Genomic DNA, 26,618 nt, shown 5'->3' on the forward strand with positions numbered 1-26,618 from the left:
GTGTGTGAAATGTGTCCTGGAATTGCTAAGATGATATTGGCAATGTTCAAAATGAATTTGTCCATCTAGAATGCTCAACTGTAGGTATGTTTGCCCAAAGTACTCTTCTGTTTGGCATATAAATAAGTCCATTGTTTCCTTATTCCCAGGCAAGTTGTACTGAATATCCAAGACAGTGGTAATCCTAAGAACTGTAATTTTACAGAGTATCTGAGTTAGAAGGACCTTTCCATCTGGAATTCACTTACCTTTGTCCCAAGTACAAGAACCTTCTAGATATTTAGTATCCAGATTACAGACTCAGACATCCAAGCAAATTACATTTCCCCAAATCCCTCAACATCTAGCACAGTGCTGTTCAAAATTCTGGCACAGGAATTAAAGGACAAATGCAAATGAAATTTCTTATTCATTGCCAGATAAATGAAAAGGAATGGGACTGTGTGCCAAAATAAAGAGGCTTTGCACTCTGACCTTGCAGAAGAAAGACCCTTTTGCGGTGTGACTGGGAGCACATCCATCATAATTTCTAACTAGGAAAAATGAGGGTTTTGAAAAAAATTGTAAAACCAAACAAGTATAAGTTCCAATTCTTACTTAAAGTTGTGATTGATGGGTTCCAGAACTTTCCCTCCATAAGGAGAATTTTTCTTAAATTGATGGTGGGAACCTAGATTCCACTCAGAAATGAGTTAGAACAGTGAATTTTGCTGATTTCCCATTGCTTTGCATCCCCAAGCACCAGTTCATACACACACTTATGGAGGGTAGAAATCACCTCCTTCTCTTCTACCCATGAAATCATCCAGTTCAAGTTCTCTGAATCCCAGGGTTCATGGACGAGCTATGGAGACTAGTCCTATGCTTATCATGGGTAACTGCCAAAGGTGGAGGGAACAAAAACAAAGTCTGGCAATACAGGGATATGACTTACACAACTATACAATGTTCCATTGCATTTTCCACTAGGAACATCATCTTAGTAGACAGGAAAAAAGCAAAAATGAGCAAGAGTGGTCTAACGCAGCATTTCTTTCAGGCACTGGCCAGCCAACTGCCAGTGAGCATTATTCCTGTGCTCACACACACATGCACACACATGCACACACATGCACACATTCCACAGTAACCCTATGATCCTGGTGGTAATAGACAGATGTTGAGAGCCTTAACTCCATGAATACTCATTATTTCTTACAACGTTATACAAATCAGTGAAAAAGAAATGCCAATGTTTTAAAACATATATACTTTCTGTGTGTGCAGGTGTGAAGGTAATGATCTGTTATGTCTCATTACGTAACAGCAGAAACTCATTAAAAAAAGGACAAATATAACAAACTTGTTATTGTCAAGCAATTGTCATGCTGAACAATGCAATTCATTATTACAGACTCCAAAATAGCCAGAGGAATTTGCTGTAGTAATTTTAGTAACATGAGTGTTTAAAAGCTTCTAGACAATTATAGTTAGGTTTTTCTACCTATAAGGAGCAATGGGCATGGCAAATAAAAGAAAGCAAAGAGACAGAAAAATAGATTGCAGAAGATCAAAACCAGTTTCTTTTTAGCAAGATGCAAAGCAGTTGTAGGAAGCAAAGGCATGTGGTGGGGATGGTATTGACAAACCCAAGACAACTCTGAATGCCATGACTGACCTTCTTCACCCTGGAAAGACAGCTATTTCTCAGCTCATTTTCTGGAGTTCAGCCGGCAGGGCAAGTCTGTGTTGGGAAACCATAATGCCTAATGATTTGGTCTTCTATATTGAGCCAATGTATACAGAAACCCCATAGTGGTAGTGAAGTCAGCACTTCTGTCTTTGCAGTGAGTTTGGAAGAGGCATGCACAGTACACTGAGAACAAAAACTTTGAAGTGTAATGCTTTGTGTAGGATTTAATCCCTATTGTCAGAAAATCAAAATATTCTTGCAGATTCATAGTCAGGATTCCACAAGTAAAGATGGTGAAATCATAGAACATGAAAATATAAAGAAACAGATTCTACCTGGGGAAAATTGAAGATGTTCTTTCAGGTTTGTGTTCATTGAATCTACCCTTTCTGTGTTAAAACTCACTGAACAATGTAACACAACTCTCAATACGTGTCAGAGTTGAACAGTGCCATCGTGCAGAAAGCCAACCTCAGTGTTTTCACAGGTAGTACCTTCTGCTTTTCCATTGCCATTTGGTTCAATTCTTCCCTCTGCACTTTCTGCCTGCCAGCTGAGAATATTGCAGTTTGCATCTGATGCAGCAAGTCATCATCTCTGAATCCTAATACTAAAATAAATCTGCGGAGAGGATTTAAGATAGGAGATGGGGCAGGGGCATTTACCCTTGCCTTGGACCAAGCGAGCACACTGGACAATGCCAAGGAACTGAGGCGCTGCTCTGAAATTGTGTCCCCTTAGTGACAGCATCCATCCCACCTATACACTTTTCTTTTCTCCATTCAGAAGATGGCAACTGCTGGCCAAGTGCAGGATCTGGGTCCTGCATACACAGACTCAGTCAAACAACTCCTTCCTGCATCAATTGTATCCTAACTGGCCCACAAGTGGCCTAGGCCAGTGCTTGCAGGACAGCCTCTACAAGTGCTGGTTTGAATTCCTGCTGGGGATGAGCAGCAAAGGAAAGGATTCAGCTGGCAATAGAAAGGCACTGGAAATTACAAGTGTTGGCTAAGTAAGGCACCTCCTTCCCACCAGACACATCCTAAATAGGGTGTGAGTGGTGTGGCAAGGGACTCAGTCAGTGCTTGCAGGATGGCTCCTACACACAGAAGCTGAGTGGAGCACCTTTTTCCCACACCCTTCCTGTCCCAGTTGGGGTGCAAGTGGTTCAGGAAAACACCTAAATGATACTTGCAATATTGACTCCTGTAAGTGCCAGCAAATTATCGCAACACTTTCCCCATAGGAATTCCCATCATTGATTGGAGAGAGCAAAAGTATTCCTTTGGATACTGTTCTCCTGCCCACTAGGAAAGGGAGCAGCATACAGATCAGAGATAGTACAGATTCTCCTCCTCCTCCTCCTCCTCCTCTCCAAGTCTCCAGTGCATGGACAGAGGGTTAGGGAAGGGCCTCTAGAAGGTACCCAACCTTCCATGGGTAAGGCTGGGAATTTCCATGGGATAGATAGTGCTGCAGGTCAGGGGTTCTCACTCCTGGCCTTAAGATATTACAGGTTCTGTGCCTGACCAGAACAGCCACCCCTGGTGAGTTCCTTTGGTGCTAATATGACTTCATATTATGAAGCTTATGAAATATATGAATTTTAAACCACAAAAGTAGTCCTAGTGGCATGGTCAAGTTGGGAAAATATACAAGCTGGGTTCAGACAAATGCTAAACCATGGTGGAAACCACCAAGGTATGGTTTGTTGTTTCTTGTGAACCCAGCCAGTGGTACTTCATGGTAAGAATGATCTACATGTAACCACAGAAAGAAACAGCAGTCTGTTCTATGGTGCCCATGTTACCATGGCTTATTTGATTGTGTGAACCCAGAAACAATGTCTTAGCTTGACTTCATGCTGCTGACACAGAGTCCTGGAGAAAGGGTGGCTGCTGCTGAAGGAGATATTTCTCCCTGCATTCTCTGTGATTGTTGTGAGGTGTCAGCTCACAGTTGTAAATGACCCACACTTATGCAGGCGATAAAACTAAAGTCTTTTATTATTACTTTTCTACAAGATTTACGATGCTACGAATAAGTTCTACTGCAATGACCTTTACAAGTCAGTTGCTATCCCCCCAGTGATGTCTCTCAAGGAACCCACATGGGATTAGCTTTCTTTGTCGCACCTTTCCCCCCTGAGATGGGACAAAGCCTCCTTTTGTTCCAATCAGCGTAAGCTATGTCTAAGAATCACATGGGACAAATCTATCCCACCTCCTGCGTCTTCTGTATCTTGTTCAGGAGACTTAGCATCAGGAGGAAGGGGGGCATCCTGCCCATGTTCTTCAGGGGCAGAACTTGTAGTGTCTTTTCCCTCAGGGCCCTTGTGGTCAGACAGAGGCTTGGCTGTTTGCCCAAGGGGTAAAAGGTCAGGATGAGGGATGGCTACCTGTTCAGCTACTCCCAAGCCAGGTTGTGGAAGGGTCACTTGGCCACAGGGCCTCAAGTATAAGTCCTCCTGTTCTGATGTCTGATTCTCTCTTTGGGTGTTTGACTCATCCTCATGAGGTGCCACCTCTGTTGAGGCTTCAGGCATGACAGTGATCCAGATCTGCCTAGCAAAGAAGCATCAGTTCCAACTCCTCTCAGATTGGCTACTCAGTGCTCTCTTTCACTTCTGCCTTTGTGCTGTCTTCCAGGTGCCCACCTGAACCTTTGGAATGTTGCTGGCAAGGGAGAAGCTTGCTGAGCTGCCTCCAGCAGCAACTGTGGAGACAAACGTGTTTGTCACTCCTGTCTGGTCGCTGGAGTTTACCCAAAGACTGCTAGTGAGCCGCTCTGCCTTTGTTTTTCTGGCAGATTCATCACTCCTCTCTCTACAAAGTCACTCCTACATGAATGGGGCACATGAGAAACACATGGGGCATCAACAACATGGTAATTGACCAGAAAAGTCCATGACCCCTCATCTGTCTCCCACCCTCACCTCCGCTCCCATCCTGTCCCTGGCATTCTTTGGGACTGTCAACAAGCCCCACTCTTGGCATCCTCCACCCTGTCCTCTGTACCTGCCAGGCAAGAGGCACCCAATTTCCCAGTGGATCTAAGAGAACTACCCATGGCAGTTCCACTGCTGGTGACTCTTTCCCCACAGTGGCCATGTTATATTACACCTCAAGGTTTCCTGACAACCCACAGAGAGAAGCAGGAGTGGTATTTGGGCCTTCGCACAGGTGCTTCCCCCTGCATCCCCCCACAGCAGTTCTCAGCGCCCCTAGAGCATTGCTGCAAGATATTCATGTATACAAGATATACATGTACACATCTATACATGTAGATGTATAGTCATATGTCTGTCCAGTTAGGGGGTGGAACGTGTCAGGTGTAGTGAATGGTAGAATGAGAACATCTGCATCCAGTGGCTGGATACCTGTTGGCATAGGGTGGTGTGTTGTAGGGGTGGGGGGTACTATGAGGGCACAGCTGTAGACCAGCAGGGCTCAAACTCCAGCAGAAGAGACTACTAACTTTATTCACACATGGCATGCTTTTCTCTTTAGCATGATCACCCTTTTGCTGGTGTGGTGTTGCAGAAATAAAGACAGGTTTTGCAATGCGGGTGTGTTTCTTGTAGGGATGGATGGCTAAGAGGCTGGGGGAGGTGAGGAAGTGAGCACCAGAGGAGGCCACTCACCGCATGGCCTGGTCCGGGGAGGGTTCCCAGGGTGAGCTGCCTCCTCACATGATGGTGCAGATGGAGGCAGTTGGAAGAGCTTCTTAGGATGGGGTGTGGGGTGCCCAGTGAGGCTGGCTGCAGCCATGGCATGCAAGGGAGCAGGGAAGAGTGGATCCTGCCCACATGCATGCCCTCTGTGTGTCTGGCTACAGGGGGAGGTGACCCTTTCCAGCATGGGTGAGTCCTGGGCACAGGGGAGCATGGACACTTCTTCAGCATGGGAGGGGTGGGTATATATACTGATATGTTGGTACAGAGCATGGTAGCACAGGAGAATGTTACTCTAGTGAGTAAACCATTGCTGGCTGAGGACATGGCCAAGAACGTATAAGGACCAGGGAAGGAGAGGCAGGCAAATTAGGCAGGAGCAGTGCACCCTGGGATTGTATTTCAGTCAGAGGGTCTACTTGAATACTCCTCCTCATTGAGGGGAATGATGGAGGAGTGTGGAAGCCAGGCAAGCACAGATACCATGTGATTGTCTGAAGCCAGCAACTGGGTAGGGAACCGTGCTGCATAGTAGCCATGTAGCATGGTTTAGTGGTATGTATGAATGCAGCCACAGTAGATAAGTGAATGGGCCTCAGTAGGATTGAGCGTACTTCTCCCACATGGTTGAATAATTCTTATAATAGGAACAGCCACACTTAGCTACGATTTATATACATTGTGAAAATGAGTTGCACGTTATTCAATTAACACACTGCCTTTCCTTTCTCCCTGCCCCATGCTTCAGTCTCATGTTTTATGGGCCAAATTATGCGTGGCTTCCACCCCAAATAAAACTGGTGCATTTTTTCCTAATTTTATCTTCCACTGTGACACAGCATATTGAGTTTTATTTGTCTCCATAACAAATGCTCAGTTGGATGTTGGTTCACCAAATTATAAAATTCAATATTTTTATGCACAATAGTGGGAATATATAAAAATAAATGACATTTAGACCACTATATTGGAGTTTATACTGCACTGCTGATAAGAATTAAAGAATGCACCCAAGAAAACATTAGAGATTTGATAAAAGTCATCATACTCTTTAATCTTCATAATCTCTCACTTTCAAATATGGCTTCATCTATCATTTTTGCAGCCGCTAACTAAAAAAACCAAAAACTGAGTTATCATAGGTAATAGAGTTTGCCAGTTCTTTATTATGCTAAAATATAGCTCTATTTTAATTTCTTTGTGGAAGGAAACTAGGAATGCCATATTCATTATGACTAACAATATAACCAAGCATAACAACAACAAAAAATGATTTAAAAATACAAGACAGAATGGTCTTCATTTTTAATATTTGTATAATCCCTAAAATAAAATATATAAGTGTGGCGTACATTTTAAACAAAGCCATTCCTTCTGGTAAAATAGCAGATAAAAATAGGAATTGCAATGTTATAGCATTCATATATCATCATTTCTGGAGATACAACATAATTTTTCCCTTTTCATATTTAAATCTGTAAGATAAAGTCAATATTACCCTACTTCATGGATAAGGAGATGAAGCTGATGGAGGGCCATAATTAGTCAGATGGAAAATGTTTCCATGTATAGATCATCTCCTTGGCATCATCCAACTCAACCATTCTACTTGCACAAATTAAAACTAGATTCCTTGGGCCAAGGCAGTCACAGGTTTCTGAGTGGCATGCTGATATTTCAGCCTGGATGGGCTATGCTTCAGTTTTCCATATATCCATGGTTGTCATCCTTATAGTATATGTATTCCTTCTTTTTGTAAAGGTTTAAACTTATGGCCTTTTCACACAACATCATACCTGTCAGAGTAACTCTGCTTATTCCATCTTGGCTTTTACTATGACAGAAGCATGTTTTCCCCTCAGAGAATATTGTACAGTAATACACAATCATTCTTAATGAGGTAAAGATAAAATAGGTGGAGAGACTCTTCAGTTTTTACTTCAACAGAGCTCCTGATCTTTCTTTCAATATTCTCTGCACAGTGTTAGAAATAGGGTGATTTCTTGGTGCAGTAGAGAAGATAGTCCCTGTTTCACCTGCTGGAAAGAAAGAGATGCTACACAATCTCCCTAGCTACTGTGATTAAATAGGATCTGAAGATACAGGGATGACCTGATTAGAAAAGATCAAATGGCCCGATAAGTATTACCTAGTCTAACCTTGCTCTGTTGATAAAATCAAAGGGTTTTTTAAATGCTTGAGGACTTGGATAAACCAACATATTGCATTACATAAACAAATTATTTAATTGGCATTGAACCGATACATAGATGTTCCTTCAAAAAGGTTACAGGTTGTGCATAAGAACAACTTTTACACAAAGTAATTTTAAAAAGGAGACAAGATCTGAAGATCAAGAAAGTGCAATCACAGTGAATAGTGACGAACTGCAGGTTTGCCCTTGGAACAATAGATTAGTTAAAGAACTCAGAAGTAGAATGGAATCTTTTGAAAAATAGTGCAAAATTACAGTGTTAGAAACTTTTTGATTTGTTGATTATTAGATTTCTTTACCTTCCAATAGATAAAGCTATCTGAATAGTTCATCAAAGTTAAGACCATTAATCTTCATAGAGGCTTCACAGTACAGGTTTTCCTACAGGTTGTCCCTCGGTTACATACATCCGGGTTACAAACGACCCATACTTATGAAAGTGTGGACTTCCATAAACCCTGCATAAATTTCTCCAATGAAAATCCATGGATATCTCTAGAGAACTACACAACACATTTGGTGACACATCATGAGTGGCTGCATAATTCCCTAGAGATATTCATGCCTTTTCCCTAGAAATAGTCATAGAAAAGACTTCTGTGCTGCAGACAAACTCCTAGGACACCCTTCCTCTGGAGCAGCAGACCTAACAGGATACCACTGCTCTGAAGGATCAGTGTACCAGGACACCCCACCATGTCTTACTCTGAGGAAGGACCCCTTCACAGCCAGACATTACAGGTTGTGACAAGCCAGTATAGTTCTTCAGAGTACCAGTGAGTTCATACTGTTATTCAGGTAGGCAGGTGGATGTGTGTTCTAGAAAAGGGGTGGGGGGGGGAGTGGCAGTTTTTTTCCTGCCTTAGGTAGCATGAGAGCTTGCAATGCAGTGTGGTAGAAATAGGCACGGATAATATCAACATCAAGTGCTGGTCCTAATAACACTGGAACAAAGAGCTGCTTGTCAGGTTTGGAGACAAGAATTCCCCTCTGGCTGATCAGCCTACAAGCTCAGATAAGCAAAAACTTGCCCACAGAATACTTTTCTCATGTGCATATGGTGCCATTTTGATTATGTAGAGATCCATAATACTATATGTATGTGATGATTATGCTTTCATTGATGTCTTTAAAATGTATCTATGTCCTTCCCAATTGCAGGTGGTGCCTTTAGCACCTTTTACTGGCTATTATGATGGGTCTTTAAAGTTCTTCTAGGCAGTAGCAATATCAGATAAATGCATCTGAAAGGACAAAAGCAAAATAAGCTGGGAAGGAGGAAGCCTTTCTTTAGCATGTACAAACAGCTGGGTGAGAAACAGAAAGCTTGTTTGCACACCAGTATCTATCACTAAAGCCTTAGCCCACTCATTACCATTGGCAGCAGAATCTGGTAGCTGACAGACAAGGGAAGAGAGTGGGAAATAATGTCACTCAGCCTAATACTACTCTCATACACTGATCTAAATTCTGACCATTAAATGCCATTCATGCCTCAAGCTTCAGTTCTTTAAATTTTACGCCACCATGCCATGGTGGTGAATATATCAAAAAGTTAAATATTTTTCCATCTTTGGGATAAAGACAGATTGTATCATATAGTTATAGAACACTGAAACCAGTAACCAGATTGTATCCTTTAGCTTTTGTATTTAGTTTTCCCCTTTTTCTCCACACAGAATAACCTTATCTGAATCTAGCTATTTTTGGAATGATAATGGATTGTTCTGATGATGCTTCACTTTTGTTTGTGACACTTTTAAGAAATCTCCATATTGTCCAAGCTGTGCTGCAGCAATCTGCATGCTTTTGGGTGAGGAACATGAGTTATTCTGGTACGTACCAAGGGCTACACAGTGCAGCATTCTGTTCATACAGCAGCCAATCAACAAGTAAGATATGAGGGCAACAGCACTTCCCCAGCTGTGTACCCGAACCACTGGTGTACGTAGGAAATAATGTTTCTTATCCTGGAGGTAACATACGGCCATCAGGACTAGTAACCATTGATAACCTTTTCCTCCATGAACTTTTCCATTCCCCTGTAAATACTATCCAAATAGGTAGATTTCATAGTATAATTATACACTGGATCCTATTTATTTTGTAAAATTAGTTTTAATTGAGCCTTGGATCTTAAAGCATGTGACACAAGCTTCTGAAGACAATAACTTGCTTGATGAAATGGACAGAGAACGTGATAAGCACGTACACAGAAATATATAGTATCTCAAGCATCTCTGGTCTTTATTCTAATGAAGAGACACAATGCTATAGCTGTCAATCAACTTCATTTTAAGGGCCCCACATTTGGTCTTTCTCCAGAACAACTTTTGCTTAAGCGTAGTCCTCCCATCTTCACCCACTCCATTCTGCAATGTGATGTTTTCTTTAAATGTCCAGTTTGTCCAGTTGGTATACCTTGAACAACATTTCTATAGTACCAAGGTATATGTTTAATGAATTCTCTAACTAATGTCAGTATAATAGAGTCAATTGCATATATTGAGTTATTCTGTTAGCTAACAGATGCCAGCATTGTGTTTTTAAAGTAGAATGGGGAACTCAGGTCAATTTTCTGAATGCATTTTTTTCATTACATTTCAGCTAGCAGCATTTATTTCCTAGATTTATATACCACTTCTTACAGAGGTATCAACATGGGGAACATACAATGCAGTTACACCAAAAACAATAAAACATAATAAATTAAATTAAATACTTGTCAGCAATAAATATATATGTATACATGCACACACCACTTACTACATTTTGGAAATGTATATGAATGTGCTCACTTCTTTTGTGACCACTCCACTTCTTTTCCTACTTAGTGGAATGGCTAGTATTCCCATAAGTATACAAGCATATCTAATTTATATTGCTATTTGATGGGCTGGCTAAGGAAATATTTTCAAAGGTCAATAGAGTAGAGAATGCAGACTTTATATGGCTTTATTGAAAACATTTTTAGAAACTGATATATGAAAGGGCTATATGGATAAACATAAATATTTAATTTTGAAAGCTACTATTTAATTTAAACAGGGATTATAAATTGCTTGTAAAGTAGTATTATCAATTACTCTATATTCTAAGGGGATATATTCTATGTGGATTGGTTTAAAAATCTGTTTATTAAAAAGTCATGGATAGAGCAAACATGTGGTCTCTGGACTGCATCTAGAAGGCCATAAGATGCTTCATATTCAGAGATCTAGAAAAGAGCTCCAGCCTCAGAGGTGGCAATCCATGCTTAGAGTGTCCTCCCAACTCATTGCTGGGGAAGAAAGAACCACATTAGCTGCTTCTCTGAGGCCATAAGTGCAAACTTGGGAAAGGGTAAGGAAGGCTCACAGAGGGAGGGAGACTGTCTTTCCTTTCATACTGAAACACCACAGCCGGATGGTCAAATCCAGCTGTCTGGCTGATTTGCACAATGCGAGGAACAGGAAGCTGAAGATTATCTCAGAGCTTCTCTTGTTCTGGATAGGATGCCCACTACCCTCTGTATTTGGAGGCTTAAAGGTACAATCCTGTGCATATTTAGACAGGAAAAGAGTTACAGAATTGCCAGCATTCCCTAGGAAGCATGGCTGAGTGGGAAATGATAGGAATTGTAGGCCTTTTTTCTGTCTAAATATATATAGAATTGTAACCTAAGAGAAAAAATCCTCTGGCCTCTAGGCAGTGTCTGTGGCCCCATAGTATCTGGTAGGTTTCTCCTCTCCAAGGCTGCAAGTTCCCTCCAAAACAGAGCTGAAATTCCCTTGCCCTGGCCACCTTAAGAGCTCCACTTATGAGCCAACAGCCGTCAGACTAAGCCCTAAGGCTTGATTGGAACTACCACACACAAACAACTACAAAACTTCTGTCTTGCAATAGTCAAAGATGAGCTGTATGTAGTAAGCAGTCCAGTGGGTACCTTCAGTATCAAGAAATCACCTTGTTCGAACTTGTGAACATTCTCAGAAGTGTGCCACACTCAGCTTTGCTTTCATTTAAATCCAGCTCTGCACAAAGTTCCCTACTGGACCATGTTAGAGATGGTCAATTTGACTGATGCTTGACTAGGTCATCTCAGAGAAACTGGAAAAACTGGATACACCATTTATTCCTCTCCATCACAGATTCCTCAACAAAAACATGATCAGCCATGCCAATGGGTCTGATTCTGTTCAATAGCAGAATTTTGCAACATGCACCCAGATAATTTTGTGTTCAGCATAAGGTTCTCTGTATCATGTTAGGAATTATCATGGCTGCATGGCTATTGGCACAGTGAAACAGCCAATGACTCATTCTGTCATGAGGGACACATGTGTCAAGCAGTGAGTAAAAAACCTGAACACGTGCCCAGTGGGACAATGAGACCATAATTGAATAATTCTTCACTTCTAGATATAACACGCATGAAATTATACATCTACTAAGTATAATACCCCCCTGCTTAGGCTGAAGCAGGATAGGCTTCAGTTATAGGATAATCTAGAAAGAAATGGCAAATAGTCAAGCACTAAGGTTTCTGTCCAGCAAAGGGGCAGTGTGGATGAATGGGGATTAAGCAGTCTGATACTTTGCACAGCCCAGAAGCAGTCAAGCAGGTGACTCTGCAGGTAATAAATACTGAGAACAAACTTTTACTAACACCTTTCACCTTTTTGAACAACTTTCAAACATCTGGCAATGTTTGAAGGTAACATGGATGTACTTAACAATGAGCAAGTAAGCATATAAAAGCATATAAAGTATCCAAGCAATAATCAGTCATGCAAAAAAGACCCCAAAAGTAAACGTTTGTGGTAATGCATGACAAAATCAAGCACTCTTTTCTTCTCCAGATGCTTTTGTACCATGGTCAAATTTGGGTGTTCCCTCACTTTTATAAGTTTGTTTATTAAGGCTGAAATACACTCTCAGTTGCCATAAATTGCAGAAGTCTTGCTGCAGTGTAATTGTCCTGTTTATTATGCTCTGTGTAGTGTTTGCATAATATTTTATTAGAAGGTGCAGTTTCAAGTTTTGCTTCTGTTTCACAATATGTAGGTACAGTTTCTCAAAGCTCCTCTCCAAAGTGTTATTAGTTTAGGTCAAACCTAATTGTACAACTTTAAATGGCTTAGTTTGTTTGTTTGTTTTCATTTGCAGGCCAATTCCAAAGCATAATTAGAAATCATTCACCAGAACAATGTTTTTCAAACTAGATAGAAAGCCCTGGATTTCTTGAGAGAAAATTAGTAAATGACAAACAAGAAGTTTCCCAGCCTTTTCTTCTGCTGCACAGCCTCAGGGAAAATATTGGGTGTGTTCCAGATCACGTCAGAAGGTGACATCCTCCAATTTCTTCTGCATATGAAAATGATGGCTAACAGCCTTCACATTTGACTACATGCCTGGCATGTAGGGGTTCCTCTGCACATAGGTCAATGTATAAGGCATTCCCTGTGAAAACTACAGCACGACCTATTCAAAAAGTCATGTAAGGATCAGTCTGAAAGCTGCATCTGGTGCACAATATGGCAGCAAGAATAATAAGTGTGTTATTACTAGGGATGAATGGACTTTATAAAATCCATCCCATCTGTGTTTTGTGGATTATTAGACACCATTCATCCTAATCTTCACTAACTGATGGAATCCGATTTGGTGCAAATGTGTTTATATGCATTTGTGAAAATTTTGTAAATTTGCACTTCCCAAAATGCACAAATCCCAAAATTCATAGGATATGAAAACTTCATTTTACATATTTTTTCTATGAGTGAAAAATTGTATTTTGCACAAAATTATAGAAAAAAATAAACATGATTTGTAATCCATAGAATCTATGCAACTGGGGATAAGCCAATCTGCTGCAGAATCTGTGGATCAGATTCAAGCTCTTTTGAGACAGTTGCAGGTATTTCCAACAGCCCTTCATTATACTGATGTTGAACTGCAATAGGTATGCATTAGATAGCAAGCCAATTTCAATATCTTTCTGTTGACATATGAAACACTGAACACCATGAACCCAGTTACCTGGTGGATGATATCCCCCAATGTATTTCTATGAAGTCTCTAAGACACTTCAGAGAAGTCTTTTTCAAGATGGTGCCCAACTTTAGAAATGCCCTGCCTATAGAATTTAGAAGGCATTGATTATGGGGGGGTGTTTTAGGAGCTTGTTCACAATGGGGTGCCTTTAAATACCTGAGGGTAGTTAAAGGGTTTTTAGTGAGCTGTTGTTTGTGTGTTTGCTTTTTTGAGGGAAAATGGGATATTATAGATGGTGGCAAAAAGAAAACATTGTTTCTTCCTGGGTAATGTCTCTATTTCTCTATAGCATAGTGCCACCTATACTTACAGAACAGGAAAGCAGGAAAGGAATTGAGTTCTTGATGCACAGTATGAAACTTAGTATATAATAGATACAATTCTGCAATAAAACCAACAGTAATGGCAGTGGATTAAAAGCCTCATGCAGAAAATCCTAAATTGGTTTAATAAAAACAACACTAGCAACAAAAGGAAATCAGCTTCTCTCTCTCTGATGGGTTTAAATATACCACTGAGCTGATTTGGAATAGCACTATGTTTCTGTTAGTGATCTCTTTTCCTAATTACAAGGATTTTTGATATTAAGAGTTTGTGGTACCTGCCACAATCTCTTCCTGGACTTGCTTTGTCAGTGGCATATTTAAATCTTTCACAATTTCAACTTTTTTGATATTAAGGTCATGCCATTCATCTGCAGCCATGATTTTTGCTGCAGCCATGATTTTTGTTTTGTTCATATTCAGCCACGTTTGAAACAAACAGCTTGACAGAATTCTCTGAATCATTTTCCTCTTTAATATCTGGCCCTAGGTCAAATTCTCCCACAACATTAGATTCTATTTTGTTTCCTTCTTTTGCATTCCACTCACCTGTAATCATCAGCGTGTCTTGTTTCGTCATGCTATTGCTTTCCTGTTGGATGCCTACATCATGTTTTCAATTCAATTCTTCAGCATCTATTGTTGGAACATAAATTTGGGTGATAGTAATGCAGGTTGGTTTCCCTTGAAATCTGATTGATATGGCTTGGTCAGACTTTGCACAATAGCGTCTTACTTCCCGTGCTATATCTTGTTTCATTATTAGAACCACTGAATTTCTTCTGAACTGTACTTTGAAACACTAAAATGTCCTATTCCAGTCACTTCAGTCCACTCACACCAAGCACTGTGATGTTTAACCATTCCATTTCTTGCTCTGTTTGACTCATCCTTGTCATGCTCCATGTTCCAACTGTAAGTGTTGTGCAGTATGAGACCTCCCATTTGCCTCTGAGCATGGTAGCCATTAGTCTTCCTTTCAGCTTTGAGCTACTTTTATCATTAGCAGCACTGCTATTCACACTTGTCCTTTGCTCTTCCCCATTACTTGCTTCAGTGCCTTCTGACCTGGGAGTCTCATCTTGTGGCGCTATCTCTTGTTTCATTCTAGATTCTTTCATTATAGGATTTGCAAGGTAAGAAATATTGCGATGTGGTTTGTCATTTCTTTCTTCCACACAGTTCTCAGAAGAGTGAGCTTGAGCATCACTGCCATTGTCTGTGAAGAAGTAACCACCACTGTCACCTTCAACTATCACTGCTGCCTTCTAGCTGCTTTTCAGGAGTTTCTCCACCCTCTTCACCATTAGAAACATCCACTCTCTTCTGCTGATGTGACTGTTACTTCTTAAGAAGGAGGCTTCTTAATCTGGTGACTCAACTTCCACCATTCTGTCTTGGGTGATGCTGTTAAGAGAACAACCCAGTGAGATTGCCTGGTCTTCTGGCAGCACTGCTCCTGGCTTCTCTGACACTCCACTTCCCACACCACATTAAGACGTGCGTCCAAGTGGAGATGATTCAGAATAATTATTTAATTGTGATTCTGCCTGCGGCTTAGTACCCACCAGGTTAAAACCAACCTTGGATGAATGGGCTTCTGCTCATGGGGCAGGACTTCCTCTTGTCCTTCTCCCCTTTTCTGCCTGCTATTCCCATTCAATTATGTTCCAAAGACTCCTCCAAGCATCCAGAGCAGATTTGGGATGTGCATGGGTGGCAGTGGGGGGTGGGGCTGCCATGGGGAGGGGAAATCCATTCCATCAGTACTTTCCATTCTGCTATCAATTTGCCCTCATTGGATCCAAACCATCTTTGCTTATCTCTCCAAATCTAGGATAAGTTCAAAATGCTTGACTAAAAGCACGCTCCATTTAAAAATTAGGGTTCACCTCTAATGCATGTGTGCGAGTTAGTATATTGAAATGATAGTCAAATGCCTTTCCCATTGATCACATTGTTTCCAACAGTTTCATTTATTCAAGCCAGAATTCAAGGAGGTTTCCACCTCAGAGCCTGAGGTGCAGACATTCTCTGTTACCTTTACCACTGAGCATCCCTAACCAGCCCAGCACACTTAACACAAAGAGACAATGTCCTAGCAACTTTGTGTCTCCTTTCATTTAAATGCTATACTTAATCTGCCAGTTGCAAATGTGACATATTTGAGCTTGGCAAAGATGTATAAATAGGCCTGCCATAATAATCCCCCATCTCAGACACACACATACGCACACACAAAACAGAGAGAGAGAGCTCAACACTCTCTGTTGATCTTTGTCCCACCCAAGATACTTTGGTGCACACAATTCTTAGTTGAGTTTTGAACTCTACTAACCCGCTATAGCACATTAATGGTGTGAGGTCCCCAGGTCCCAATGTAACCCCAAGCATGTCTACTACCAGGGCTGGCCTTCCCATGAAGCAGGGTGCAACACCTGCAGCAAGCAACAGAGTGGGAGGAAGTATTAGTGCCACTGCTCCCAACCGGAGGGCCCACCGCCACTGTTCCAGAACCTCCCATTGCTGCTGCTCTCCCAGTGAAGCAACTGTTGTGACAAGAGCATACCTGACAGGGCAATTGGCACCCATCCTCTTTTGTCTCACTGCGTAGTTCTTGACAGATGCCACCCTTTTGCGCCAGCTGGAGAGCTGTACAGCCAGAAAAAGCAGTTGTGGGGTCTGGGGAAAGTCCTGGAAGCACGTCTTCCAGTCACATTGCTCTCCACAGAGCTTATGGAGCAGAGGTGAGCATAAGGGGGCACATGATGAGGGGAAAGGAAGCCTGATGTGGTGATGGCAGCAGACGGAGGCAGTGCCACGTGACGCTGGCGGTAGGATGTGTGTAGTGGCAGGAGGAGTGTGATGTGACAGCAATAGCAGTGTGGGAAGGGGCGCAATGCAGCACCTCATGTTCTCTCCCTCCTCATGCAGGGACAAAATTTGCACCAGTGCTGCTTACAGAACCAAACCCACTAAATTCAATAGCACCTACTTCTGAGTAAACATGCTGAGGATTACAGTTCAAGTTTGTGTACTCTTCCACATTAGATTCTTTGCCAGGTTTGCATAGGCTGCAAGCTTATACAAAGGCAGTTTGTTTAAAGCTGAAGGCAGTTCAGCTTTCAACTGGGTACGTGCATTTGTGCCAAATACATTTTAACTTTTTTTTAAAACTCTACATTCAATAGCACTTCAATGCAGATGGCAATCCAGGAAAATTAACCCCACAGAACAGCTGCTTTACCATAGTTATAGTTTTTACTCAGTATAATAAATCACCCCATCAACACACACAATTCTTAAGTTCTCGCTTATAGCTGTAGAGTTCCATTTAACAAAAAACCCACTAATGGTAGCTCCCAAGGACACCATGCTGGGTCATATGGGAAATATGCAGACTTATAGAAGGAAAGTTCTAGGAGCTCCCTCTTTCTTCCAAACTTTCCAAAGAAATAAATTACCTGTTTGATCCATTTATAGAAATGTAAGGATGCAACGTTTTTGTGATTAATATTAATAGCTTTTCAGTTTCATGCATTCATGAGTAGATGATAATACTAAGAAAGCATAGTTAGCAATGCATTTTAATGACACGGCTTATGCTTTATTCATAAGATACAGTCAGAAAAGTGCCCTTTCTTAACAAATAGAAAACCAATGGATACATTTTTAGCTCTTGTGCCTAATCAAGTGTCTCAATCACAGCCTTGGTTTTATATTTATTGTATTCTGATTCAATCATGTGTACCCCTTAGAGTTGCTGGTGACCTTGATGAAGAGCAGGTGTAAAATTAGAAAGGAAGATCATCATCATCATTTAAGGCTTCACAATGTAAACATCAACAACTTTCAGGACTGTGATAAAGAAAGCCCTAAGCTATTCAGCTGTAGTTCATTTATACTCCCCGGAATTGAATCCCTTCTGCTAGACAATTGACTCTCATGGACACAACACTCAGAAGAACTTGCCACCTGCGTGGAGAAGGGATATGCCAGGATACAAAGAAATACAGAAATGAAGCTGCAACTTTCCATGTGGTAGTGAATGGGGCCCATTCATACTATAGATCCAGTCTGGCCATGAGGTAGTGCTCCAGATGTTTTGGACTTCAGCTCCAAATGATCAGGGATGTTGGGAGCTGAAATCCGCAATATCTGGAGATGGCTTGCTTGCTGCCCTAGATCACTCTGTATGCCTTCATACACACAGGACATCCTTGTGTATTAAAATGAAGGTCTGAAAGAGGAAGCACTTGTACTTTCTATGCTGGTGCAGATATTCACAAACTGGTTTTGTTTTTATCCAGATTTTTCCCTTCTAGTCATCACAAATTTAATATTGTACATTGTAATTTTTCCTAAAATAGAAAGATGATTAGCAGTAAATTACCTAGTGCAAGAGTACCTTTTAGCTGCCTTACTCAACAAGGGAGTAGGCCACTAAACAAGCCACCAAACCCGTTTCATTTCATTTCATAATTTTGCTTTCCACACAGGCCCATTGGTAAAAAAGTCTCATGTGATTCTTTGCAGCTTTTCTAGATCATAGCTAAATATAAAGCTTTTGTGCTGGTCTCTATCACCTTTCAAAACTTGTAAAAATTGCAGGGTTTTCATATCATTTCTGCACCCAGAGGGCATATGCTATAGATATTTTTCTGAAATTAAGCAATTCTGGGTCATTGCTTTGTTAGTTTTCCTTCTCTGGCTTCATCTCCTCCTCTCTCCCCTTCTTCCTCTCCATCTGTTGTTCCTCTTCTCCTTCAGTATTTTTCTCCTCATGTGAATCTCAGTATTTCCATGTGTTGGAGTGGTTTCCAAACTCAGATGAAAATATCCAATCTTTCCCGTGGCTCCTGGGTGGCAGGGGAGGCATAGCAGCGCACCTGTATTTAATTCATCTTTGGATGTAAGCCACTGCTTTTTCCGTATTTTGTCTTGATCCAAAAGCTTGCCTGGGAATTTGATTGTGAATTTTCCCTCCTCACAAAAAGCACAGTCTTCCATTCTAAATACGTATTGGCATCCGCACGAACCAGTTTGCTTTCATGTGTTGCAGCTCCCAACTGAGCTATTTGCCTATGCCTGGCTGCAGTGGGTACTTGATGAGGTAAGCTGTTCATGTGTACCAGTTGATCATGAGGACTAGATCCCATTGTGAGGTTCTTTTCCATGATACATCACACTATTTGCTTTAAGATCTTGGAAACCTGTGTAAGTCACTTCAAGAGTCGTATACCACATAGAGAAGCTTGCAAGAATCATCAAAGTGGCATTGGTAACATGAGATATGCCTCTTAATAACTAATGAACATATTGGTCATACAGTCAATGGAATGTTGCTAAAGGCAGGAAAATAACAATAATTCCCTTAAAGATTGTCTTTCATTCACAAAATAATTTAAATGATATCTTTCCTTTTGCTATTACAAGAGGGCGGAGGATGCTGTTATTTCCAGGTTTCGTTATTAGTTAATAGAGCCATTAGGAGCACACACAAAAATCTGCCAGTGAATATCTGTAGGGGCAACACACTGCTTTTCACTCTGAAAAATATATGCCCTGTGTTCTAATTAGCAACCTGGTAATTACTCATTTAACAATTCCATGTATGATCAACAGTAGTGGTGGAATGATATGTCAGTGTGTGCAGTGCTTTAATCACAGAAATTAACATTTGACTAGAGGGAAAGTGGTAATTTGCTTGAATATGTTTATCACTGAAGGTCAAGACAAAATTATTCAGTCATTGCTTATCTGCCTTGATGTGCAGTGAATGGAAGTGTTAATGAATTCTTTGTTAACTGAAGCACAAATTCTTAAAGCCAAATCTGCACTTTCCCTGTAAATGTAGGCTTCTTACATGAAGAAAAGTGAACCTTGACAATCCCCCAAGCTACTACAAGTTCACCCACACACACAGACACACACACACACCACAGAGACCGTGATAGAAATCATCAAAAAGAATAGTCTGACATGGGTTGCATATGTATATTGAGAATGTTTGCCAGATAAGCTGAAACAACCTTGAAAAACTACATTTCATTTCTTAGCAGAAAAAAAATCATTTCAGCCATTCAGAATAAGGATTACAGTGCCAAACACTGAAGGAGGACATAGCAAGTCACCCCGGCAGTTCTCAAAGAAACACTGTTTCTGTCAAATCGATTCCTATAATAAAGAGTTTGATATTACCAGAAAGCAAACTATTTTAAAGACATTTATTCTATTGAGTGTTGTCTGTCCCTTTACAGGAGAGAGAGGGAAGGAGGCCATATGGATGAGGTGTAAAAGATTATCTCCACCCTCTTGCCCCTCAAGGCTGATTTGCAGTCTCAGAGAGGCAGCCAGTGTGGGTCTTCCCATGGGGGGACAGGGTAGAGGCAAGGTTGAAGCCCAACTCCAAGCTTACAGCACTGGGGCTGCAAATAATCTTGTGTCCCACCCCAGACAATGCCAAGTGAAAACTTGTCCTCTGATAGCAAACATTATGGAATATTGAAAGCTATATGCTTTCTATTAGGGCTGTATTTTGGCAAAAGTGACCAGGGCTTGCGAGGATGTCTGTGCTGGGCTAGCTCCCTAACCATCCACTTAGCAGCTGTAAAACAGAGTGCAAATACATTCTCTTGGAGAAATTACATTTTTTCTGTAAAGTCGACACAGAGTTCACTTTTTTAATGATTATTCATTGTGGAAAAAGTACAAGCATCAGTAGAGGCCAATACGACTGCCATTGTGAGCTATTTCATTAGTCTCTCCATTGTTGTGCTTCAGCTGGTGAACTAATGGGCTACGGTTAACATTCTTGGGTTGCACCTGTCACAGTGCTCTTTCATTCAGGCTCAGCCATTGTTGGTGTACAGTTAACTCAATTCCTTGATGTGATTTGGGACATTATTCTTACATTTTAAAGCTTCTGAAAGCTGGAGAAAGTTTATTTAATTCCATTTGTGTATCTATGGTATGAATAAGTACATGTATACAATTTTATAAAATGATGCATGCAAATTTATTAGCATATATGGGAGGGATATGTCATGCATATGAAATGTTTGTCATATACATGAAATGCTACACATGCTTTTTAAAAAGTGTCTTCAAAAGCTAAACAACTGGAGAAAGGGAGCTGAAGAACCCTTTTGCTTGGACTGATATTTGATCCACCAATGGTGCTGGTATGATATTACAGAATATAAAGAAAATACTTTCTGCTGAAGTATAGAGAGAGGACATGAATTATCTGGCTTTCATATGGTTATCCCATGAAGTTGATTGGTAGAAGATTCAGGACAGGAAAAGAAATCTTTAAAAAAAACATAGTCAAATTTTTAAATTCCCACTGCTTTTGATGGCTTTAAAAAGGGATTGGACAAACACGTGGAGGATAAAGCTATAAATGGCTACTACGAGGAGCAGAGAGAGTATGCAAATGCCCACCAATTGCTGGGTTCCTTGGGTGGGAAAGTGCTGTTGGAAGCATGACCTGTTTGTGGGTTTCCTGCAGGTACTTGGTTGGTTACTGTGTGAACAGGATGCTGCACTAGATGAACCCTTGTTCTGTTCCAGAATAGCACTTCCTATGCACTGAGCATGTGCAATACAGATTTAAAGGGAAGGAAGGCTGAGTCAAGGAACCCTTCAGATGTTTGGCCTGCATGAAATGTGTAATCTGCTGGAACTGGATGAACCTATCTGAGTGCCCCTGGCATCTGCTTTCAGAAGATGTTCAGTAATGAATGTCACTGACTATATGTAGGTTCCATTTTCCTGTGCCTCCATCTGTTGTTAGAATAAGTACAGTGGGGTGTGCCAAAACTGTGCCTTATCTAGGGTGCCAAGATACCTTAAGACTGATCAGTCTTAAGATCTGAACGAACAAATAATGAAACAAAAATAACTTTTCAGGTATTCTGGCCCAAAGTTGTTTATAATTTTTAATTTTAGTAGCCATACATGGAAATGGAAGCCAGTGAGGATAACACCAAGCAAGCATGAACTGATTATATCTGTGAGAGCCAATTAGTGATCTTGCTGCCTTATTTTAGATCAGCTAATTTCCAGAACATTTTCAAGAGCATTTCTACTGGCATTGCCATAGTCCAACCAGGAGGTTAACAACGCCTGGCTAATTGTGGTAAGGCTGTGACTTCTACCCACTACACAAACATTTTCAGCTGGCTCTAGAAATATCAACTGCCCTTTAGTACTCCATAACAACCCACCATATTAAACAAAAGGGGGTCTTTTCTTCATCTCACACAACAAAATCTGGAAGCCTTTCAAGAATGACTGTGCCTGACTATCTTCTTGATACACACAATTTAAAATGAATTGTATAATAACAGGGCAATATAATTCCACACCATCCTTGTATAATAATAGAATGTCACACCGCATGGGTGTAGCCTATATTGGCTGACCTAAAGGACAAAAATTTACTCATGGGTTATGAATTAAAATATGGCCTTTCAATGCTAGTATTTACTGAACCTTACAAGATTTCTTGTCACCACACTTTACACATTCTGAAATTTAGCTGCTGCGTGATTTTTTTCATTTCTATAGAATTCTAAATCGGTATTCATAATAGACATCTAAAATGAATATTTAGACTTATCTTCACTTTTGGAATGCATTGTTTTGGTAAATGCTCCTCGTATTTACCCAGATGTCCCATTTAGTGAAGTTTGCTAAGTGTGCTGAAGATTATGGCTAAGATATTTGTATACAGTCTTTAGCAGCCTCATGTTTACAGACCAATGTTTTCAATTGTCACTATTTTTCCCACTTGTTGACACACACCTTTATGCGGTGAAGCCAAGAACAATTCCAAAGGAGGCTAAACTCTCTCACTAGATAGAAAGATCAAATGTAAGGCGCCAAACTAAGACACATACACCTTCATAAAGGGGATTGGTCATATCAGCAGAAAAGAATGGATGTTTCTAGTGGTGAAGAGGTGCAGAAACTCCTTAAGGACAGCTACTAGTCAGCAGTGGTAGTTGAAGATGACAGTGGTGGAGAATTTTTCATAGGCAATGACAGTGATGCTTAAGCTTACTCTGCTGAGTACTGTGCAGACGGTGACAATGGCAAACCACTTATGAATATTTCTTACCTTGAAAACCCTATAATGAAAGTGTCTAAGATGAAAGAAGATGAGACTCCCAGATCAGAAGGCACTGAAGCAGCTGCTGGTGAACAAACAAAGGACAAGTGCAAATAGCAGTGTTGCTAATGATGCAACTAGCTCAAAGTTGAAAGGAAGACTAATGGCTAACATGCTCAGAGGTGAATGAAAAGTCTGATGCTGAATAACACATACATAATTGGAACACTGAGTATGATAAATAGGAATCAAGGCAAATTGGAGACCACAAAGCAAGAAATGGAATAGTAAAATGTTATAGTACTTGGTGTTAGTGAACTAAAGTAACTTTTCAGTAAGACAAACACAACATTTTACTCTGGAAATCACAAACTCAGAAGAAATGGAGCGGCTCTTATAATGAGGCAAGATGTAGCACAGGAAGTGAGGGGCTATTATGCAACATCTGACCAAATCATATGAATCAGAATTCAGAGGAAACCTATCAATGTAAGCATAATTGAACTCTATGTTCCAACAACAACAGATGCTGAAGAAAGGAAAGTTGCTTACCTGTAATTGATATTCTTCAAATGGTCACCTGTGCATTCAGACATATGGGCCCTGTGCCCGCGCAGGCCCTGGTGTCAGAAAGATTTCCTAGCTAAGGGTTTCGGTGGAAGCCCTGTCCCTTCCCCCCATAGTATACAAAAGTGGTGCTCCCAACATTTCTCCCAGTTCTCGTGAGACTGACATTTTGGCCTTGGAACCATAGAGAAGGAGCCATTTCTGGCCCAGCCTGTGTCAATATGGTACAGATGGGACAAGGTAGGAAGAACATTATGGTTATTGACACCAATGTGGGGGTCAGTGGGTGGATTGTGTGACCATTCAAAGAATATATCATATGAGGAATGATCAAAAGGTGAACCCATAACACTATGATGGTTAGCCCACTGGAACATAGAAACCATCAAGCTGGCTTATCAGTTGGCTGGACTAGACGTCCCAGAAAAACCAAAGAACACTCTACCAGAGCTATGGCTACATTCACAGCATGACATCACATTATACCATTAGAAGACCTAGCAGTGCAGCAACATGGGCCGCTCCATCAACCTTCATCCAATACCACTGGTTCGATGTCTGCACCAGACAAGCCTGTTCTTTCAGCAGAGCAATCCTCTCACCTGTCCTTCGATGGTGATACCAGCCCTCCTCCACTCTGAAGAAAGCTTGCTGCTCAGAGTGAGTGATGCTCAAGGTATTGCTACAAAGAATTTTACCCTATATGAGCAAGAAGTGCTTGATGTTCATGATGGACTCCAAACAGGAAGAGGAACTTGAGATCATATCACAAATATATGTTGACTACTGGGGCTTACCAAAGAATTTCAAAGGAACATCAGTCTATGCTTTATAGACTACAGCAAAGCCATTGACTGTGTGGATCACAAGAAGCTATGGATGGTCCTGAAAGAAATGCATATGCCTCAGCACCTTGTTGCCTGGATGTGTAACCTGTAACAAGAAGCCATTGTGGTGAAGCAGAATCATTTCCTGTAGGCAAAGGCACCAGACAAGGCTCTACATGCGAAGGTGTATCAGTAATGTAAGACATGCAGGTTATACTGTATACAGGGAGAAAGCAGCAAAGAATGGAAGCAACTGCTGAAGAAAGTGAAGGAAGAAACTGAAAAAACAGGAGTGTGGCTCAGCATTAAGAAATAAAAAAGCATGACTACAGAAAAATTATGCAACTTCAATGTCAGCAATGAAGAAATTGAAATTGTAAAATATTTCACATACCTAAGCTTAATAATCACTTCCAAGGGAGGCTGCAGCCATGAAATTAGAAGACAACTGAAGCACAGTAATGACAGAATGAAATAAATAATCAAGTGTAAGGTTGTTTCACTGGAGACCAAGGCCAAGATAATGCACTATGAACTGTTTATATCAAAGATCCTTATAAAGTGGGGAAAAATCACTAACAAAAGCACAATGCCAAAATACAACTTTTATAATATTCCTGAGGAATTTAAAGTCCTGATCATTGTGTATGTGTGCAAAAGTTGGACAGTGAAGAAAGCTGTAAGGGAAAAAAACAGATGCATTAAAAGATGCATGGTACTGGATGAGATTCTTATAGCTGGGGCCAACAGAAAGATGAACAAATGGGTCCTAGATCAAATCAAGCAAGTATTTTTTGCAGTAGAAAAAGACCATGAAACTGAAGTTGTCATACTCTTGACAGATCATAAGGCGGTGAAACTTACTGGAAAAGAAAATAATGCTAGGGAAAGTGGAATGCAGAAGACCAGAAATGAATGTCTTGATTCTATAAAGAAAGCACAGCCATAGGTTACACGAGCATGGCTGTGAAGGACAGGCCATTTTGGAGTGCATTCATTCAAAGGGTCAATATAAGTCACAAGCAACTTGATGTCACATAACAGTAACAACAAATATTTCTTGGAACATCTAAATACATTTTAAACCTATAATCCAAGCAAGCATTTATTTTTACACAGAAGTGGTTTCTGCTGGGACCTACACTGTTGTAATCCAAAGGGGGAGTTGAATTGTTTTTTAAAATAATAAGAGAAAAGACCAATATGAACTTCTCATTTCATTTTGTTCATTTCACACTATTAAGTCTGAATGATTTTTCTGGTGTGAAAGCAAGTATGAATTGTTTATCCCTGGAGTGCTCTATTCACACCTGCTCTCTTTGCTAGTTATGTAAGCACTATGTTTCTTCTGTTATAAAAAGTATGAAGGTGGTAAAAGCTGGAATGAGACTAGGGAAAACCCTTAAAATTATTAGTACATTCTGAATGTTGAAGTATTGAACCACCTTCCAAGGAAGATGGAGACAGGGAGTTCTCAAGAGTGGCCCCTGCTCATGACATTCTGTGGCCCCACAGTCAGATCAGGAGCTGAGTCCTTTTGGTTTCTAGTGCCAAACAAGGACCTTTTGATTTACCCATGACGTTAAATTTCTCACCTGTTTTTAGTTGTTCCCAGTTTCTAATTTTTGGCCTGCTGAAGCTTTTAGCTTTTACATTTTAACTGGTTTTTAAATGTATTTTGTTAGAAATGTGAGCTATGCTGAGAGTTCTAACAGAACATCAATGGTGAGATATACATTTTATACATAAAAGCAGCAGCATATTTTTTACACCTAGTAGCAGAAGAATGCCAACACTCATTTGAAAGAAAGATGCCTCAATATCCTACTGGTCTTTTCTGCCCAGGGTTTGGGTAGTGTAACATTACCTAGGATTTTTACAAAAGGCAACTTTTAAATTGCTACAACTGCATTAATATGAACTTCCAGTGCCAGGAAGTATAACAGAATAGTATGAAAGTAAATCTGAGGCTGAAATGAAGGGTGTATGCAGCGTTTTCTTTTGCATGCAAGCAGAGTCCTAACTCTTGTGTTGTTGCAAGTGTTTCCAACAAAAAAAGCCATGTACTCATGTATCTGTGGTAGTCAAAAATATCTTCTGGGAACAAACTGAGGGCACCTGATGAATGATATTTGGGTACTCAGCACCAAGTAATCCAGTTGGATCAGGGTGTGCAAGGCAGTA

General features: G+C 40.6%; 1 protein-coding gene across 1 annotated transcript in view; it reads right to left on the minus strand.

Moving 5' to 3' along the window:
- Positions 1–14,321, minus strand: part of LOC123021516 (protein-glutamine gamma-glutamyltransferase 5-like) — a 39,032-nt gene extending 24,711 nt beyond the window's left edge. The window contains exon 1 of the mRNA XM_044426275.1: positions 14,201–14,321. Coding sequence (XP_044282210.1) covers positions 14,201–14,321 — 121 coding nt within the window. The remainder of the gene's footprint in view (positions 1–14,200) is intronic.
- Positions 14,322–26,618: the final 12,297 nt, after the last annotated feature.

This window comes from Varanus komodoensis, unplaced genomic scaffold (genome assembly GCF_004798865.1).
Source record: "Varanus komodoensis strain SLA01 unplaced genomic scaffold, ASM479886v1 scaffold17, whole genome shotgun sequence".
NCBI classification, from domain to species: Eukaryota; Metazoa; Chordata; class Lepidosauria; order Squamata; family Varanidae; genus Varanus; species Varanus komodoensis.